Here is a 20,742-nt window from a genome sequence, read left to right on the forward strand (position 1 = left end):
GATGAGTCACTGCAGTAGCTTGGGTTTTTTTTTGTAAAAGAAATTACCCTCACAGAAGAACCACACATACATACATACATACATACATACAGAGCTTCGGGTAAAAAAGTGTTGCTTCTAAAGATAACACAAGGAAACCAACTAAAGGTGTCAAAGGTTGAAACATGAGTAAGACATAATACTGATACTGTATGATCTGAGAAAGTCTTTTAAATGCATTCTTAGTTTCACTTGATGATCTCTTACAAAAAGTAGCTCCAGACGTTACACAACTAAGACAGGCAATGTGTTTCCTCCGAAACGTATTTAAAATGTAGGTGACATGCATAATAATAACTACAACAATTTTATTACTTGTAACCTGCCCATCTGGCTGGGTTGCCCCATACACCTCTAATAAAACTATGCACAGATAGTCTGGGAAATTCAGCAGAACCAAGAGTGTCAAACAAATGTACATGCAGGGTTGAAGCCACATGAATATACATTGTCCATAGTTTATAGGTTTCTTGCAAGAAATTGTTTATTGTGGATCGAGGGCCCGACCCCCGCTATGTGAAATAAACACACAAGGACACGTGATATAAGGTTAATGGGTAAGAAAAGGCCACAACTTTATTGATTACAGCAGTGAAAAAGGTATTGGCTTAGGCATTGGATGACTATAGGAGGTGGGTTTATTCAACAGTAGGTGGAGCCTGTTGATGCCAATCCAACTATAGGCTCACCCCCTGATGTCACCGAGGGTCGTGCCATGGCCTCCCGCCAAGCAGGCATCGGACGGAATACACGACCGCCAGATTCCTTTAACGGAATAACCCACGGTAGATAGCATAGGCGATGGCCACACCTAGCCCTTGACACACATGAATCCAATGCCTAACCTACCCACCAATACCACAAAAGTTGTGACGATTGCTACGAGGTAGGCAAAAAAACCAAAAAGCCTAATGCCAAATGGAAAAATTCCTACCAGGCCCCCCAGACAACCGGGGCGACCAACCTAAGGTCCATAGCAAGGCCAAAAAACCTAGACCCTGAGCTAAATGGGAGTGGAGGGTGGGTGACTCGCTGCAGGACGACGACGACTGAGGAGGAGGCGGAGCTGGAGCCGCAGCATTAAGCTGCTAAACACGCCCCCCGGAGACACCTGGTTGGCTGCCTCCGGTGGGCGTGGGCGCCAGCCAGGTGAGGAGGGGCGGGGCTAAGGCCCCCGGCCAGGGGCGGAGCTCGGGCTCCCGCCCACAACCACTCCCCTCTCTTCAGGGAGGAGAGTCTTTACAGTCACATCCCAACTTTCCTCAAGGTGGTATACACAGCCTGTTTCTTCTCGTTTTACCCTCAGAACAACCCTGCAAAGTATAGAATCATAAAATCATGGAATCATAAAATCATGAAATTGTAGAGTGAGAAGAATCTCATGCCCTAACAACTGATCTATCAGGAGGTGAGCCTAAGAGAATTTGGCTGTCCAAAAATCACCCTTCATAGCTGATCAGGGGGTTGAACCCTGCCACTAGTCCAACCCTCTAACCATGGCACCATGTTGTTGTTGTTTAGTCGTTTAGTCGTGTCCGACTCTTTGTGACCCCATGGACCAGAGCACGCAAGGCACTCCTGTCTTCCACTACCTCCCGCAGTTTGGTCAAACTCATGCTGGTATACTATTGGAACCTAAAACTCCATGGTGAACCTAAAACTCCATGGAGCAGGAACCAGCAAGCCACTCCAGTATCCCTGCCAAGAAAACTCCATGGGCAAAGACAACAGGCACCATACTGGCTCTCAAATATTTAAACTGTAGCGATGCTTGAAAATTATCTTGTATTCTTTGGCCTATGCTAGACTCTCCCCTAGGACCTCTCTGTGCAAATCTTACAATCTGATGCTAATTTGGATACTCATGTGGTTCAGTAACCGGAATGTCAAGTTTCAGGAACAAGCTCACTTGCCTCTTCTAAATGAAATAAATAACAAAGCAAAATTGACTATTATTATTTTAAGAACACAGAGCCAAAGGGCTAAGTGCTACACATGCGTTTATCTGTCTTAGCAAGACTTCAATGAGAAGGGAAAGGGAAAGGAAGCAGCTGGCTGGCAAGAGGTAAGGAGGAAATTTTCATATCATGCCAGGAATCAGAAAAACGAATGGCTATAGCTATATTCCTCCCCGCCTTGTCTTCAAAGTTGGGCTAGACATAATTTTGATCCCTCCATTGGCTAAGCTTAAACTATTCAACAGTGTTTTAGGAAGGCAAGAAGTGAACTAAGCTGTCGATAGAGAAATCCAGAGATACTAGTGATCAGAAAACATGTTTACCAGAAGGAAACTCATCTCAGGATACTTAACAGAAAAATATTTTGTCCCTTGTTTTGCGTGATTGACACCAGCACAACCAAGGACTTTCTAGTTTCCAAAGACTCACATCAAACAACTTTTGCGCGCACACATATATAATATAATATTACCACCATAAAGCTGATCTGCATCTAGGAAGCATGCAGGAGCAGACCTGATGCGTAGCCCAAAAGTTCACAGAGTTTTTTTAAGTGAGCACAATTAAAGTGTCCCCATTCCCTTAATAATCACATATCCAATATAAAACAGTTGGTCCTGTAGCCAGCCTGCCCAAGATGGACCCCAGTCTTTGTTCTCCCTTCTTTTTCGCAGCGCACGTTGCTCTAAAAACTCTATTTCCCTGTCACCTAAAACAGCACATCCCATCACCATGGCAACCTCTATCTTCCCAGGCCCGAGATTCCTCTTAGATTGACCATCAACAACACCTTCTGTCATGTGAAGGCCTCTACCCCAGGCGAGGCCTTGTCTTGGAAGAAAACTTGGCTTGTTCTTTTCCACTGACCTTCAGTCTTCTCTTCAATACTCTGAATAATCAAAATTATTTTCTAGGGTTTGGGGAGGGGGTGTCACCCTCCCAAAAAATCTGTAACAATATGCAGTGCTTTTTTTCTGGGGGGACGCAGGGGTATGCATACCCCTAAACATTTTGTGAATCTTTGTACTTTTGTCCATTTACTGTATTTATTTTCCCCAATTTGAACTATAAAATGGTGATTTTCTTGAGTCAAAATGAGATTTTTAAGAAAAAAGCACCGACAACACACACACACATGTACATGCATGTACAGTATGTTCTAACTATGCATATACATTCATGCATACAAAAATGTACAGCAAACCTGTACTTTAGCTTTCAGTCTCTCCATAACTGCTATCTAAAGCCATTTCAGTCTAACTCACTTCCACATGACTGACATCATTTCCACCGGTTGTGTGACACATTTCTTTAGCCTCTGAAATACTCAGAGAGCTGCAACACACACACACACACACACACACACACACACACACACACACACAGAGCCCCACCAAGTTGCAAATAAATAATCACAACATAAACCCCAGAAGCAAGTGCCTCGTGCACAGCTGCCTCACAGCTCCACAGCCTAAGCCTGCTAACAAAACGAAGTTCATAGCTCGGCCAATCCCATCAGCCACCAAGAAGAGAAAATGCTTTGCATAGCCTACAGCAGCTATTGTTAGGCGATCCAAGAGGAGGAATTAGAAGCTAGTTTCTGAAGAAGTCTCAGCTGATTATTGTCCACACAAAATTAGATCTGCGTCTGAGAAAGTCAAATTTTGAGGGTGGGGTGATGATGGGGACTATACAACCTGTCAAAATATGCACAGCAAACACGCAGCAAAACGTCTACGCTGCTTTGCATTAATAACTCCTCAAAACGCTTCTTAAAAACAGTGAACTCGGGACAAGCAGGGAATCATCCACACCCACATTCCTGGTTTTCACAAGAGCTTTTCATTTCCCATCCAGCACCTGCTCGTTATCATAATAGAACATATGAAGTAACAGCTAGGGATTTGGCATCTTCGCAACGCTGAAAGTGCAATATCTCACTAAAAATGCTGCTGCTGTTCCTTCTCTAGCCAATGGATGGGATGGCCCCTACCTTGCCACGATGTTCTCCCTAGCAGATAGGGGGAGCATCCTCCCAATGGTCCTTGGTCCTCTGGCTGATGGCAGAGGTCAAAGGGCACCTCCTTTCTGCTCTCTAGCTGCCCTTTGCACAAAGGAAGATTGGTCTCTGTGGCTGATCTGACAATCAGGGGAAGGTTGGCCCTTCATTATGGATCTTCTCAACAAACGGGGAATCTGTCAGGCAGGCTCCATCAGGCTCTTTCTTCAGCTGTCATCAGCAGCCATTGCATCAAGAAGGGAGATGGGACAGAAGGCCTTCTCCATGCTCTCTGCATAGCTGTCAACTTTTCCCTTTTCTTGCGAGGAATCCTATTCGGAATAAGGGAATTTCCCTTTAAAAAAAGGTAAACGTTGACATCTATGGCTCTCTGTCAGAAGGCCAGCAACTTTTGGCTCCTCCTCCCCTTGAAATCTTTGGGAGATCCAAAGTCAAATCCTTATTCATGGGACAATCACAGGGACATCAACTGGGGTAAATCCATCCATTCATAAGACCCTCACCACATTGGAAAAAGGGCTGGATACTGATGTTATTAATAATAATATTCCCCCCATGTTAAAAAAAAATTCCCCATAATATCCTGCCCCCCAGGTTAAATACTTCCTTCTTCACAAGGCAGCCTATAGGAACTGTAAAGCACTTTTATTTGCTATTCCTTTTTTTGGAATAACTTTTTATTGGGTTTTATAAACAAGAATAATGTTATACAAGTAAGTATACAGAAGTACCTTGGAAGTCGAATGTAATCTGTTCTGGAAGTCTGTTCAACTTCCAAAACGTTCGACTTCCAAGGCGCGGCGCCGGACGTTCGGCTTCCAAAAATCATTTGAAAACCGCAACAATCACTTCCGGTTTCCGAGTGTTTGGGAACCGAAATATTTTGAGTTTACAGGCGTTCGGCTTCCGAGGTTCCACTGTACCATGTTTTCTCATGTCATTTGTACATCACAAAAATAGCATAATAAACGTGGAGTAATATCTACAACATATGGTTCGTTATTAGTGGTCAATGTATAAGTTCTTGGTTCATGAATTGGTTTAAACAAAGGGGAAGTTACTTTTTAAGAATTTCTCATCAAGAAATATAACTCTGAAAATCGATATGTGTTTGTCACTGTGTCATCACGAGTATGGTTGCTCTGACTACTATGAAAAGAACTATCGCTTGGCAACATATGGGTAGCCTTTAACAAAAATGCATTAATGCTCCTTGAGGGCTTGGCGTACTCTCTTTCCTGCTCTTGCAACGTGACATCCTTTGGCTAGTAGGAGGTGCAAAGATTTAATGACTGAGAGGTGGGGGGGTTGGGGGAGAATAGCTGTGAATCAGCTGAGAGTGAAGCACAATCTGATGGAGGATCGTACGTTTTGCTGCTGGGTAGCAGCCATCTATTGGCTTCCAATAAACAGAGCAAATATTACACAGGTACCATATGCTCCCATCCAAATGCAACCAAACCCAACAGAACTGTCCCTGAGTAAATAGTTCGTGGAAGTGGAGAGTGCTTCAAATTATCATCATTGCTGCATTCATTAAATTGTACAGTTACAATGACAATGAGTGATTTTTCCAGAGCTTCATTCCCCTCATTGGCTTCTAAGGTGCTTCCTGCTTGCAGGACTGTTTCTTGGATTTGAAGAGTTTGAATTTGATATCCTGCTTTATCACTCCTGAAGGAGTCTCAAAGTGGCTAACATTCTCCTTTCCCTTCCTCCCCCACAACAAAAACTCTGTGAGGTGAGTGGGGCTGAGAGACTTCACAGAAGTGTGACTGGCCCAAGGTCACCCAGCAGCTGCATGTAGGGGAGCGGAGACGCGAACCCGGTTCACCAGATTACGAGTCCACCGTTCTTAACCACCACACCACACTGGCTCTCTGCCTCTGCTACTGGGAAGTCCAGAAAGCGGATAAGGCTTAATTGGTGCCATGCTTTGAAGATCATACCACCAATCAACCTTCTCCAAGTTTTATCCGGAAGATATTTTTTTTAGGTAGGATGATGGATAATAAGAGACAGAGGGGAGGATAAACAAAACAGAACAAAACACCACATTTCCTCTCTCATTTCATGCAAGGAAATATTCTTTGCAATTATACTATCAGAATTGTACACTTATTCTTGCTGCTAAGAGTACTGTACAGACATCTGGTGCTCTGATAGGTCAACTGCTGCCAAAAATACAAGTTATCCCTGTCATGCCAGGCCTAAATGGAGCTGATGGGAACGAGAGTTCAATAACATCTGAAATGCTGCGGGTTCTCCATCCCTGCACTAGGCAATAAAAAGGACATTTTGGCCCGTGTCAAAAAGGGCCTCTTTTAGGGGCAAAGCCCATTCTCTAATAGCCAAATTTGATTTATTGGCTGTCTCTGGCTACATTACAGGCAGCCCCCTCCCACCTGTGCATTAATGTTAGAACTATGCAGGGCCTCAGGACACCCAAACTGATGATGATGATGATGATTTGCACCCCGCCCATCTGGCTGGGTTTCCACAGCCACTCTGGACGGCTTCTAACAGAACATTAAAAACAGAATAAAACTTCAAACGTTAAAAACTTCTCTAAACCGGGCTGCCTTCAGATGTCTTCTAAAAGTCAGATATTTATTTCCTTGACATCTGGTGGGAGGGCATTCCACAGGGAGGGTGCCACTACTGAGAAGGCCCTCTGCCTGGTTCCCTGTAACCTCACTTCTTGCAGTGAGGAAACTGCCAGAAGGCCCTCAGAGCTGGACCTCAGTGTCCAGGCTGAATGATGGGGGTGGAGACGCTCCTTCAGGCATAGTAGGCCTAGTCTGTTTAGGGCTTTAAAGGTCTGCACCAACACTTTGAATTGTGCTCGGAAATGTACTGGGAGCCAATGTAGGTCTTTCAGGAGCAGTATTATGTGGTCTTGTCGGCCGTTCCCAGTCACAAGTCTAGCTGCCACCTTCTGAATTAGTTGTAGTTTCCAGGTCACCTTCAAAGGTAGCCCCACCTAGAGCGCATTGCAGTAGTCCAAGCAGGAGATCATGCACCACTCTGGCGAGAGATGTAATGGCTGGCAGAAGTAGATGTAGATTTATCCCTGAACAACCACTTCTGATTTCTTGAAGCCATAACCTAATTCTATATAAAATTGTGTTGGATGAAAAAAAGCCGACACGACAAAGCACTTGAGCTGGATTCCATCAAACGCAACATGCCAGCTTCCCATTCCAGGAGGTGTGGTGCTGATTTGCCTGAGGGACTGAACAGTTCTTGTTATTTTCAAGAATCTTTTCTCCTCAGGAGTATAGTGCTCTTGTCATTAATCCACCCTCCTTAACAAAACCTGAAAACAGGCATTTCCTATTGTAATTGTTCTCTTCTCTGCCAGCTCAAGTTTTAAGTATTCTGCACACTGGCAATGAAAATTTAGTGCGTGACTCACCATCTCTCAGGTTTGGGAGTTACACTGAGTCAGACCTTCGATGCATCTAGCTCAGCATTGTCTAAATCAAGGATAGGGAACCTGTGGTCCACCCAAAGGTGGTTTCAGGGTAGCGTCTGCTGCAGGGGGCACCACAGCAATGCTATGGAGAAGGGCACAGGGGTGCGTGTGCGAAGCGTTTTAGTGTCACAGAGGGGACCACAGAAATTTGAAAGCCTGAGGTCTGCCAATGGATACTCCTGATCCATGACCATTGGCCATGTTGGCTGAGGCTGATGGAAGCCCTGGTCCATCAACATCTGGAGAACCTCAAGTTCTCCATCTATGATTGGCAGTGGTTTTCCAGGGCTTCAAGCAGGAATCTTTCTCTGCCCTCCCAATAGATATCAGGACCTTCTGCATGTAAAACTTGTGGTCTTATGGTCCTTCCTCTCCTGTTGAACTTCTCTGATCTTCTGTACTCGCCGGTACACCTCCTCTGACTTACAACCATTGACCTGCTTCTCCTCCACCACTTGGTTCCATTGCTCTGCCTAGATCCTACACCCACTTCATGTTTCTCTCCCCAAACCATTGTACACTCCCTTTCCTTCTACCACTGTGTCTCCAGTCTTGAGTTAACTAGGAAAGCGGGTGCCAGGAACTGACAACCCCCCATATTTCTTTCAGTAGCAGAGGAGCCCTGAGCTGTGCCTATAGACTTTTTAAATACCTGGACCAGGCTTCCAGTTCCAAGCATTTCTCCTGGGAAGTAGCACAATGGCAAGTCGATTCTAAACCTTAAAGGGTATGCTACTGAAATGTCAAGTTTTTGCCCTTGTGCAAACATGCACATAGAGCTGAACACTATTTTCAGCGTCACATGTCTCAGATCCGCTCGCTCGCCTGCCATAAGTATTCAGCAGCGGCATGAATTCTTTCCGTGCTAAATCTACAGGCACAGGAAGACCCAAGAGGAAGCACAACAGCTTCCTTTAGCCAGCACACTCGCCTTCGCAAAGCCCCCTCCCCAACTATGCCAAAATCCAGATTTATTGAGCATTGAAGAGGACACATTTCATAGTCTGAAACCTTATTTTAACTGTGGCCGACACGTCACATGATCTTTGATGCCAGATGCGTTCTCTCTCCAGGTTGTGGGCGAGGCGGGTCTGTCCCAAGTCATTTTGCTGCACCCTGGATATTAACAGCTGCTGCTTTATTTTCATACAGTGGTACCTTGGTTCTTGAACGGCTTAGTTGTCGAACAAATCGGCTCCTGAACACCGCAAACCCGGAAGTAAGTGTTCCAGTTTGCAAACTTTTTTGGAAGCTCCTGCAGTTAATCGGAAGCCGCGCCTTGGTTTTCGAACGGTTTCGAGAGTCAAACGGTCTCCGGAACGGATTAAGTTTGAGAACCAAGGTACCACTGTATTTGGAACTGTGGATTTTATATGCGTCAAATGTTCCAGAGACCCTTTTGGCATTGTTGCACGTTGTGAGCTGGTTTGGCTTCCCCATTCGGTAGGAAGGGCGGGGTATGAATAAATAAACAAAGGACAAGATGGCGGCGGCAGCCCCCCATCTCATTTCATGACCATAAAAGTCAACCATACTGCCAATTAATTGGCAGCACCCTCCACTACATCCAAGACCAACAGGCTACGTTAAGGATACATTGTTCTACAGTACTTTCCCAGTGCTCCACGCTGCCTGTGGCAGCCACTTCACCTTGCCTAATGGCAGGGCTGGCCTTGGGGTAGGTGGCCCTTTTGCATCTTAGTCTAATTCTGCCACCTCCCAGAGAGTTCTTCTTCTTTAGAAGGTCTATGCTAAGAAGATACAAAGATAATTATTTTCATTTGCTTCTTGCATCTCCTGCCCTCCCAATCGGAGTGTACAGTATTTCAGACAGCACATTTCCTCCCACTTAGGGCTTTTGTTCATCGTCACTTACTTTGATCAGAAAGCTGAAGTACCGGGATCTCTTGCATGCTGTGGAGAGAACAGAAAAAAATGTTAGTAATGATTATATATTTAAATGTGCTTGCAGGCTTTCAGCAAGAACGAGTTTTTAATACACCACGTTTAAGAAACATAGACATGCTTTTGCTGTGAATATTCAGAAACCTCAGGGGGTTTTTTAATAAAGAAGGTGAAACTGATCTTTGACAAAAGATCAGTCAGCACAATCTTCTTCATTCAGCACAGTCAGATTATTCAGTTTTTGATTTCTGCCTTGGATACTCATAAATGGATCTCATTAAAAAGCTAAAGAATGAGGGTCATCCCGCTTACTTGTCCACATGGAAGCCATGTTTGATAGGTGTTTTGGCTCTAGTCTTGATACAAATCTAGATAATGAGGTTCAACCAAAGGAGCACTTGAAAGCATTATGAAAGACTTCAAATGGTAACCCAAAGGTTTCCAAGCTCACCCCATGATTTTCACGGGCTTTCTCATGCTTCTGAACAGTGAACGTTAAGGAACAGAAGAGCACCTGACAAAGAGACTTTTGTCACAGTTCCCAATGTGATAGTAACTATTCCTGAAAACAAAATGCATGGGAAGCTCAGGGTTTTTAAAAAAATAAAAATAAAAATCCACAACATGTAAAAGCGCGCTAGAATCAAAAGCCACATACACATTTAAAGCACTTTTATTCCAATTTAAGACCAGGGTGGATAAAAATCAATTATTTTTTTAAAAATGGATTTAAAAAATAAATAAATCGGGGTTTTTTAAATTTTAAATCAATTTTTTTATTTAAATTGGATTTTTAAAATAAAATGCTTTTAGAGGAAAATAATCTTTCTAAAGATAGTTTTCTATTTAAGTTACATTATAGTTAAAAGACTATTCATTAGGAAATAAAGATTTTTCATGTGTGCTAAAACTCAGTCTAAGTTTTTTTTAAAAAAAATAGTTTAACCACATCAGTTAACAAACAAGGATACATAAGCTATAATGCTATTGTTTTACTTAAGCAAATTGTTTAAATTGTTATTAAGGAAATGATTATTTTTCTCCTTCCAATAAAGTACAGCAGAAAGGTTGTCCAAATATAAACAGTGAACTTATTAAACCTCACAATATTTTCATAATTATCTGTCTGTGTATTTCTAATAGTATAACCAAATCCAGAATTTTTGATATAACTGTAAAAACTACTCTGAAAATTTATTAATCCAAAAATGAAACCTTCATCTGGTTGCAAATATTAAGATGGTACCAGCAGGAATGTCTTTCTGTAAAAGAAAGAAAGAAAGATTTAAATCAAGTCTTACTGACTAGTGATTTAAATCGTGATTTAAATCAAATCCACCCGGTTTAAAACTCATCCTGGGAACTGTGGTTTGCTAAGGTTTCCCCCCCCCCTTACTTCTTTGTGATGCATGCTGAATTTTAATGTAATCTGGTCTGGCTGTGGGTGTTAATGAACCGTAGAGAACACACACACACACACACACACACACACACACACACACACACACACTTGAATAAAAGGAAGATTCCCTTTCAGTTGACTATATTATACTTAGAGATGACCCTTTGCAGAGTTAAACCACCAACAAAAATATCCCTGCCCTCACCACTCGCCATCTTCAGTCACTTCTTCCACAGCACAGATGGGACTTTCATTTCCTCCTCCCCTGAGTGTAGGCGGGGAACAAGTGTAAGAGCTATGTCAAAGAGTTAGAACCACGATAATCTCTGGTTCAGATGTAATGAGGATCCTTCAAGCAAAAACATGGGTTCATGGGCTCCCCCACTTATGAGGTGAAGGAGATTTCATCCTTTTGAACAAATCACAGAAGGGATCCCAAGGGTCATGTAGTACAACCCTCTGCAATGCAGGAATCTCAACATGACAGGCAGCCTTACAACCTCTGCTTAAAAACCTCCAAGGACCACCTCTCCTGGAAATCTGTTCCACTTTCCAACAGCTCTTACTGCCATAAAGTTATTCCTGAGGTTTAGTTGAACTCTCCTTTCTTGTAAAGCTTGTTCTCCTTCACGGAGAGCACGTGTTGCGGTGGGGCCTAGCAAGTCATCCCTCTGTTGCTGGGCGGGTAAGATTAGATGGCCACATTTGCGATTGGGCTCCTCTATGTTGTTGGGGAAATTTTAATGTTGCTATTCCTGATTGACAGTCTATTAGCTTTATATTCCCTGCGCGCAGCGTTGCGCTTCCTCTTTTCGCTGCGCGCATCGGATCACCCACCTACTCTCCCTATATTTAGGGTTGTTCGCATTGACCTTGATATGCCTGTTAGGGGGTCGTCTGCTTTTGGGGCAGGGGCCTGGTAGGAATTTTGTCCATTTGGCTGATTGGCTGTTGCCATTTGGTTTTTGCCTACTGCGTAGCAAATCGTCACAACTTGTAATGTTGCGGTTAGGCATTGGTTAATTTTTATTTGGTGGAGGGGATGTGGTTGGCTGTGCCTGCCCCTCCAATGCTGCTGCTGCAAGGGTATTCTGTTAAAGGAATCCAGGGGCTCGCCGTGCTCTTGTCCGAACCCCTGTTAAGGGGCTAGGGCCACGCAAGAACCCCTGGGAGCATTTGGGGTGAGGTGAGGGCCTGGCACCCAGCTCCATTTTCTCCCCAAATTGTTTTCCCTTTCTGACTTTCGCAGGCGTGCGGATGTCAGTCTGTCCCTGGGCGGGGACAGATACTCACAACCAATGCCTAAGCAACCACTCACATTTTTTTTGTATTTTAATAAAGTTGTGGCCAAAATTATGCCAAAAACCTTAAACTAAAATTCTGTGTGAATTGTGTTTTATTTGAGGGTGGCTTGGGGACCTCGACATGCAACTTGAAGCCACTGGTTCGGGTCCTAGCCTCTGGAGCAGAAGAAAACAAGATTGCTCCTTCTTCCATGTGACAGTCCTTTAGATATCTGAAGGTGACTATCATATCTCCTCTTCTCCAGGCTAAACATACCCAACTCCCTCAACTGTTCCTCATAAGGCTTAGTTTCCAGACCGTTGACCATCTTGGCTGCCCTCCTCGGCACATGTTCCAGCTTGTCAATATTCTTCTTAAATTTTGGTGCCTGGATCTGGACAGAATATTCCAGGTGTGGTCTCACTAAGGCAGAATAGATCAGGACTCTTACTGCCCTCGATCAGGACACTATACTTCTCTTGATGCTTAAAGCACAGGTCATTTGCACACCAAGATAATAATAAACTTCAGACTAATCCTACTTTGAAGAAACTACCTATAATTGGAACAAACTACGGTTTCTCATAATTGGATGTAAGGAGGTTTGGTCAAAACTGCGAAAGGAAACCTTAAACTCCTTCCCCACATACCAGGGATGGAGGTGAGCATACAAACTCAAGGCGCTCACCTGCCTGTCCTTATTACAACAAACCATGGTTTTATGACTGCATCTTAACTGAGCCACTCTGTGCGCCCTGTCCCAAAACAGCCTCTTGTTGCAAATGCGTCACTTTGCACGGCAAAATACAAGAAATTTATATTTAAAGCGAAAGGGGGAAAGGTAGCTCGACTCCCTCACTTTACAAAGAAACAAGCCAGAAAAAGTAAATAAAAGGGCACAGGGCTCTTTTTGTTTGTTTGTTAAATGGTCTATTGGCAATCCTAAATGCAGTAAGTGCAGGCTTGAAGGATTTCCTAGCTTAAACAATTTTGGTAAGTTGTCCAGAACGCCACGTTCTTGAAACAATCCAAAGCATCTTTTACCGGGGGGGGGGGGGGTGTTGTTGTTATTCTAAAAGCCCTTCGTTTGCTGCAGCCAATTAAAGAACTTCGATTTCACATAAGCAAGCTCACAGCCAAGAAAGGGCTCTCTGGATCCACCACAAAGATATTTAATAAAAAGGGGGAGAGTAGCCTTGCCTCATATGCTTTCTGTGTGGGCTAATTAATGCCTCTCTTTTGGGGGGGCAATTTTCGGTATATAAGCAGACATACATAACTGATGCGGATAACGTGCGCAGACATGTGTTTTAAAGCACTGTTCTCTCCCTTAAAGAAAGTGTAGTCATTATTTATCCATGTTGATTTCATTAGCATTGAAGGGTGTTACACACGCGCTCTTGTATCTACGCAACAAGGAAAGGATACACAAACATCCCGAAGGACAAAAGACTTTCCTAAGTTTTTTCTTTTGGCAAAACAAAAACAAAAAACGACTGGTACTTCCTTTTCGAACACCCCAAAGCTCTTCTTTCAGAGAAACAAGCAAAGTGTCAAAACTGCACCAAACTGGGGGGGGGGGGGGGCCTGGTAAGACGGTTTGAAATCGGCTATAGTTTCCAAATCTCAGCTTCAGAGAATTTAACAGTCTACATTTTGCCAGCCAAAATGGAACCAAATTAGACTGATAAAGAAGAATGATAGAATGCCCATGTTGTTGTTGTTTTTAAATCTTCCCTTAAATTTTATTTTATTCAACAGTTGCATACGTTTCAAGCCAATGCTGATTATGCATAATGTTAACTGCTTAGCCTGTATGATTTGACCCTGGAAAAGTGTAGAGTTTTTTTATTATTTTAAAAAAATCAAAATATTTGTTTAATTATCAAAGCAATGACTGCATTGATAACAATAGAAATATTTCTGCTGTTTGTTTTTTAAAGCATAGGGGTTAACAGTTAAGCTTCCATTTGGTTCACATCTGTAGCTTCATTTGAAAGGTACGGAAGGTTCATACCACACCTTGAGAATTTGCTATGAGGTCTGTTTTCATATTAGTCTGGTTTGGACATCACACAAAACCAGAGTTTAGTATCACAAGAACAAACCTTAGGTTCACACACTCCTCCCCCCCCCCCATCTCTCCTCCTCTGGCACCGCCATGAGGATTTTGGAAGTGTTTTGCTTCCACTATGCTTAACCGCTTGTTGCGTTACAGAACCTGACATAGCATGGTCAATGTTAACTATGGCTTGTTTGAAACCAGCCAACTTCATACTATAAGCTATGGTAAAAGGTAAAAAATAAAGGACCCCTGGATGGTTAAGTCCAGTCAAAGGCGGATATGGGGTTGCTGTGCTCATCTCGCTTTCAGGCTGAGGGAGCCGGCATTTGTCCACAGACAGCTTTCCGAGTCATGTGGCCACCATGACTAAACCGCTTCTGGTGCAACGGGACACCATGACGGAAACCAGAGCGCATGGAAATGCTATTCATCTTTCCGCCGCCGTGGTACCTATTTATCTACTTGCACTGGCGTGCTTTCGAACTGCTAGGTTGGCAGGAGCAGGGACCGAGCAACAGGAGCTCACCCTGTCATGGGGATTCGAACCGCCGACCTTCTGATCGGCAAGCCCAAGAGCCTCAGTGGTTTAGACCACAGCGCCACCCATGTCCCGATTATAGACTATGAAGCTGACTTGTTTAAACAAACCATAGTTAACAATAGTTAACATTAATCAGTTAAGGGCTCAGACAAGACAGTAATTTCTGGTAAACTGAACTCACAGGTGAAAGCTTCTATTCTGCTCATCACACCTGCACCAGAGAGGGGAGTGCTTGAACACAAAGCAAACTATGACTCATTCACATCACACTAAATTAGGGATTAGCATGATGTGATGATGGGCATTATGTTCCTTTGACTCTAGGTTCAGTAGCAACCTACAAACAGTACAGGAAATATCTGCGTATTACAGCAGTGGTGATGTCATCTATTTCTATTAAAAACTACACAATACACATGGCCCTAGTGAATGAATTCCCAGTTATTTATCCAAATCGACCTTACCCTTTTGAACAGAATTGAGCATGAAAATGTGCCTGCGTTGAACAGGTAGCACAACATTTCCCTAAGTAGAGTGAAGAGCAACAGATCTCAGCATCACTGCCATGTGAAACGGAAAAGGCAAATACATTTTGGAAACATCTCTTAATAATTAGTTATTGTACACCAATTATCCCAACAAGGATTCCCACCCCTCAAAAAAGTAAATGCATTTAGCCTGTGCTGGAAAAAGTCAGCATGAATCAGAATGAGTTACCATCCACACTCACAGACTTAAAACACCACACTAATCGACTGACCTTTCCATTTTCTGTGAACTCTGGCTAGCTCAATTTGTTGTTGACTCAAGAAAACCTGAGCAGAGACATGCACAAAGATATCACTGAGATTAATTCAGATCCACACTCTTAAGCTCGCTGAGGGGAAATGAGCGCTCTTGCTAACATGTGACGAAAGGAGCAGAAGTTCTTATCTGTGCTCATTTGCTACATTATCATAATATACATTTCAAAACAGAAATGTAAAAAAACCAGATCAGATAACATTTGGCAGAAATTGCCAGCATCTGGCGAGAGGAAATAAAAGCAGGATGGAAATGGCTATGAGTCGTGAGGGAAAGCATCTCAGCCTCTAACACTCTAAGCCTGACATTAACTATCAATCACTTTTATTATAATTTCATTTGGAAATGAAAAGGCAGAAGAGAAGGGAGGCCGTTTTCATCCATTGGCCAAAGTGCTCTTTGAAAGTACAGGCCCATAGCTTAAGATTGCAGGTACAGTGGTACCTCAGGTTACATACGCTAACCCAGAAATAGTGCTTCAGGTTAAGAACTTTGCTTCAGGATGAGAACAGAAATCATGCTCCGGCTGCGCGGCAGCAGCAGGAGGCCCCCATTAGCTAAAGTGGTGCTTCAGGTTAAGAACAGTTTCAGGTTAAGTATGGACCTCCGGAACGAATTAAGTACTTAACCCGAGGTACCACTGTATTCTGTTCCAACAAATAACTAGTTCAAGCCAGAATAGCATTGTGGGTAAAAATTGCAGAAAGTTATGCATTTAAGGTAGAGGTCAAAACATGAAATCTAAAGAACAATTCCCATCTGACCTGCCACCATTCTGCCCAAAGACTCATTCAGGTGATGATATAATTGAGCAAGGCTATTAAGTTTTTTCTGGATTCCCTCCCACACCATTTCAGGTTACTGATGTAGCAACTCAAGTGAAAGATGTGTTTGAACCAATGACAGCATAAGGTGGAGAATTGGGACTCTAGATACAATCCTGTCTATGCCAGCAGTACTCCAAAAACAGGACTTCCAGAAGAGCAATTGTTTGCCACCATATACATTTAAATGGCACAAGTTCTCTCTCTCTCTCTCTCTCTCTCTCATAGTTCTTTCATAGTCTTATACCAACATGTTCACAAAAGGACAGAAAGCAGAAAACATGCCAAAGGACAACATAAACCAGGCATCCCCAACCTTCGGCCCTCCAGATGTATTGGACTACAATTCCCATCATCCTGACCACTGGTGCTGTCATGGGAGTTGTAGGCCAACACATCTGGAGGGCCACAGGTTAGGGATGCCTGACATAAACTAAGGCATAACTGACCAGAGAGATAATTGGTACCATTTGTTTCCCAAAGGATGCTAAATAAGAGCATATCAGATAATACTTTTTAGTACAGAGCTGAAGATTATCAATACTGGATTTCCCCTTACTTTAAGAGGACAATTTTTGCTTTGTTCCTTGTGTTCTAAGCAAACTTGCTCTTGAATAAAAAAAATTCCTTCCAGTAGCACCTTAAAGACCAACTAAGTTAGTTCTTGGCATGAGCTTTCGTGTGCATGCACACTTCTTCAGATACAGTGTGCATGCACACGAAAGCTCATACCAAGAACTAACTTAGTTGGTCTTTAAGGTGCTACTGGAAGGAATTTTTTTTTGTTTTGACTATGGCAGACCAACACGGCTACCTATCTGTAACTTGCTCTTGAATGTTCATTATATCTATCTATACAGTAAATACCAGTTCAAGAATACTTAACAAAATAGTTAAAGAGAAGGAGGGAAGGCTGCAACCCTATGAATATTTATCTGGGAGTAAGCCCCTTTGCTTAGTAAATTCAGTGGTACTTATTCCTGGCTAAAATGTATAGGATTGTGCTGTAAATGTTCATTTGTGATTTTTAATTAGCAAGGTAACACTCCTATATAATATCCGGAATAAACCTGGCAGTATAACTTGTGGAACGAGTCTTAAAAATCTGCTGAGATACTCATACAAGCAGCAGATAAATTAAACTGATTCACAATTGCAGCATGACGTTTAGACAACGCAAGAACTTTGCAAATATTATACTGAATGCAAGAGAGAGCCACAATGACGTTACAGTCAATGGGATTAGGTCATAGTTATTTTTTTTGTTAAGTGAGCCAATTCGTGTCTACCCTTCTCAGACACAAACACACAAAATATTGATAAAGTTGTGCAGGGGGAAAACAATCACATAACATGGCCTTCATTCTCTTGAACATATTGACCAAGAATTGATCTGGAAGAGAGGAAGGTTCACCCACCAAGTCTGAGGAACAGCAAAACCTACCAGATAATTAAGCTCTTGGTTAATCAAAAGCAGGGAAATTCAGTCAGCTGCTATGTATTAACAACTTCCAAAAGGGAGACCATAAAAAGGACATAAGTATGGATTAAAAATTAACCACGATTGCCAGAAAGCCTGATATGGCAATTCCACCCACAGAAACATGTGCTCAGACCTTTCTGCCAGCACATGGCATACATTCTGCTGTCTTTAACAGCATCGACAGATACAGACGCAATTATACAAAAAAGCCAACTTTCTCTAGAGTAGGATGGAGGAGAGGGAAGCTGAGTCAGACTCTAAGAATACAGTTCCTGGGATCTGAGACATTTCTCCTTCACTCTATATTCTCTTTCTCTTGGTTGTTTCAATATTTTCAACTCAGTAAGAGAAGCTCTTTTAGATTTATCGCTTAGAGTGTGGCGCTGATAACACCAAGGCTGTAGGTTCGATTCCTGTATGGGACAACTCCATATTCCTGCATTGCAGGGGGTTGGACTAGATTGGGCGCACCCGCGTTTTCCGGAATCTGCGTCTGCGCAGATGTGATTTTCGGCGCTGAGGAAGCGAGTCCCCACGGTGCGCTATGCCAGTTTAGCGCAGCACGCAGGGACTCGCTGAGCGGGCAGCTCGGTTTGGGGGCCCCGGGGGGCGGTTAAATGACCCCCGTGAGCTGCTTGTGGCCCACGGGCCTTAGGTTGCCTACCCCTGCCATACAAACTGCTTCCATACACCTCCCCAGACTTCCATACAGACTGCCCAGGCATGCACCCAAGGGAGGCCACTTTGGTGCAGTGAACACAGCGGTCTGACTTCACCCCCAGAAGCGCACTCCATTGCCTCTCGAGACAGACAACAATTAAGCCAACAACAATTAAGCAACGTTGTTGTCCAAATGTGGTCAATGTGCTCGACGTGACCTCAAGGGATAGACAAATGCTGTCCGCCTTCTTTGTTCTACAAGCATTCCATTCACACAAGGAGACCCAACCTCTGCATGTTCAGTAGAACTGCTAACAGAACCTTATGCATAAGACATCTATGCACCTAAGGCTCTTTCTGTATGGTGGAAAGATCTAGCTTTTTCCCATGCCAGTTCAGAGATAGATAGATAGATAGATAGATAGATAGATAGACAGACAGACAGACAGACACACGCAGGATCCTGCTTCCTCATCTATGCATTCATGAAATGTAAAATTGTGTCAACCAGCCTAAAGTCATTGCTTGATCTTATAGTCATCCTGTGATGAAAATATCCATGTGAGTTCACCCCTTATTTAATTTTTAAAATCTCCTTCAGAAAATTATGTACGTCTCCGTGCATAGGAACTAGCAATTTGGGTAAATGTTGGGCTTAACTCGGTGTCAGCATAGATTTACATTTTTTCACATTAAAACTGACCCAAATGCTAACTGCTCCTTACCTCACAACAGCATTCTGTGTTGCTTGCTATCTTGACAGAGAGATGGGTGACTAAATACTTTTAAAAATAGTACAAAATATCTTCTTAATTAAGTTTTTTTTTAAAAAAATGTGAACCCAAACAGGTGTTATTCAGCAGTTTATCAACCACCTGCTCAGGCAAATGCCCTTGAGGCCATCAAACTGACATTGAGGCTGTTGCATTTGGTGTGGTGGACATTTGGCATCTATTTTCTCTTCATTTGTAAGTTTTTCACTCACGTGTGCCTTCACCAGCAAATGCCAGACACACACCGAAGACCCAACACCCAAGGCTGGCCAAATTATTTTGGCACTTAAAGCAGAAAATCCCATAAACGCCTCGCCGTTCAGACTAAAAATACATTAAATAACAATTTGTTAGTTTTTTCATTGCACATCATTCTACCTAACAACAAGACCAGCTCTGAGTGTCTTCAAGATCTCATGACAAATGATAGGAGAAAGGCTTAGAAAACCAGTGTTTTAGCATATCGGGTTAGGACTGGGGTCACTCAGGTTCAAATCCCCACTTGGCTACAAAGCTGACTTTAGTTTTTCCTCTCTCGCAGGCCAACTTACCTCAAAAGCTCCCTGAATGGAAGATAGGATAAAGTATAATAAATGATAGCAATAAAAAAATGAATGAAGTGCAATAAATCTGATAAACAATAACAGTTCTGAAGTTACATTCTAAAGTCACAAGCCCATGTCTTAAATATTTGTTACAGAAAGATATGCACACTTTATTTTTAAGAAAATAACAACTTTTATCAGATTCTCTACCTAAGCCTTTTGTGAAAGTGTTTAGATGTTAAGTTGTGGATGTGGCTATTTAAATGCTTCACGAAATCTTTCCAGTGACACGGGACACAGCCCTTAGGGGTTTTTTGGTAACTCTGTTCTTCCAATTGCTCAAAGTCTGTCCATATTCTTATCACATCTGTTATGGGAAAGTAAAATGATGATGGGAAACGAGACTTTGACTACATTTTTTTTAAAAAAAAAAACTAACTTGGCAGAGAACATTTGAGGAAAAGGAGGAATATGCAGAGCCCGGGTTCTAGTGGGGAGAACAAAATTATCTCTATCCACTTTGCATCATGTACAATTTTATACACCTGTATACAGGATGGATTTGATTTAAATCAAATCGATTTAAATAACAATTTAAATCACTAATCAGTAAGACTTGATTTAAATCTTTTTTTTTCTTTTTTTTTACAGAAAGACTCATTCTTGCTGGTATCATCTTAATATTTACAACCAGATGAAGGTTTCATTTTTGGAATAATAAATTTTCAGAGTAATTTTTACAGTTATACCAAAAATAACTGTTTTGGTTATACCATTAGAAATACACAGACAATTATGAAATTATTGTGAGGTTTAAGAAGTTAACTGTTTATAGTTGAACGACTTTTCGCTGTACTTTATTGGAAAGGGAAAAACAATCATTTCCTTAATAGCAATTTAAACAATTTATTTAACTAAAACAGTAACATTATAGCATACGTATCCATGTTGGTTAACTGAT

At 42.5% G+C, this 20,742-nt stretch overlaps 1 protein-coding gene across 8 annotated transcripts in view; it reads right to left on the minus strand.

Moving 5' to 3' along the window:
- THRB (thyroid hormone receptor beta) overlaps positions 1–20,742 on the minus strand; it is a 187,813-nt gene that overhangs the window by 104,491 nt on the left and 62,580 nt on the right. For all 8 annotated transcript variants that reach the window (XM_077916283.1, XM_077916287.1, XM_077916284.1 and 5 more), the window contains one exon: positions 9,372–9,409. In XM_077916283.1, the coding sequence (XP_077772409.1) occupies positions 9,372–9,408 (37 nt within the window). In that variant the 5' untranslated portion in view covers position 9,409. The remainder of the gene's footprint in view (positions 1–9,371; positions 9,410–20,742) is intronic.

The sequence above is a fragment of the Podarcis muralis genome, chromosome 12 (genome assembly GCF_964188315.1).
Source record: "Podarcis muralis chromosome 12, rPodMur119.hap1.1, whole genome shotgun sequence".
In the NCBI taxonomy this organism is placed as follows: domain Eukaryota; kingdom Metazoa; phylum Chordata; class Lepidosauria; order Squamata; family Lacertidae; genus Podarcis; species Podarcis muralis.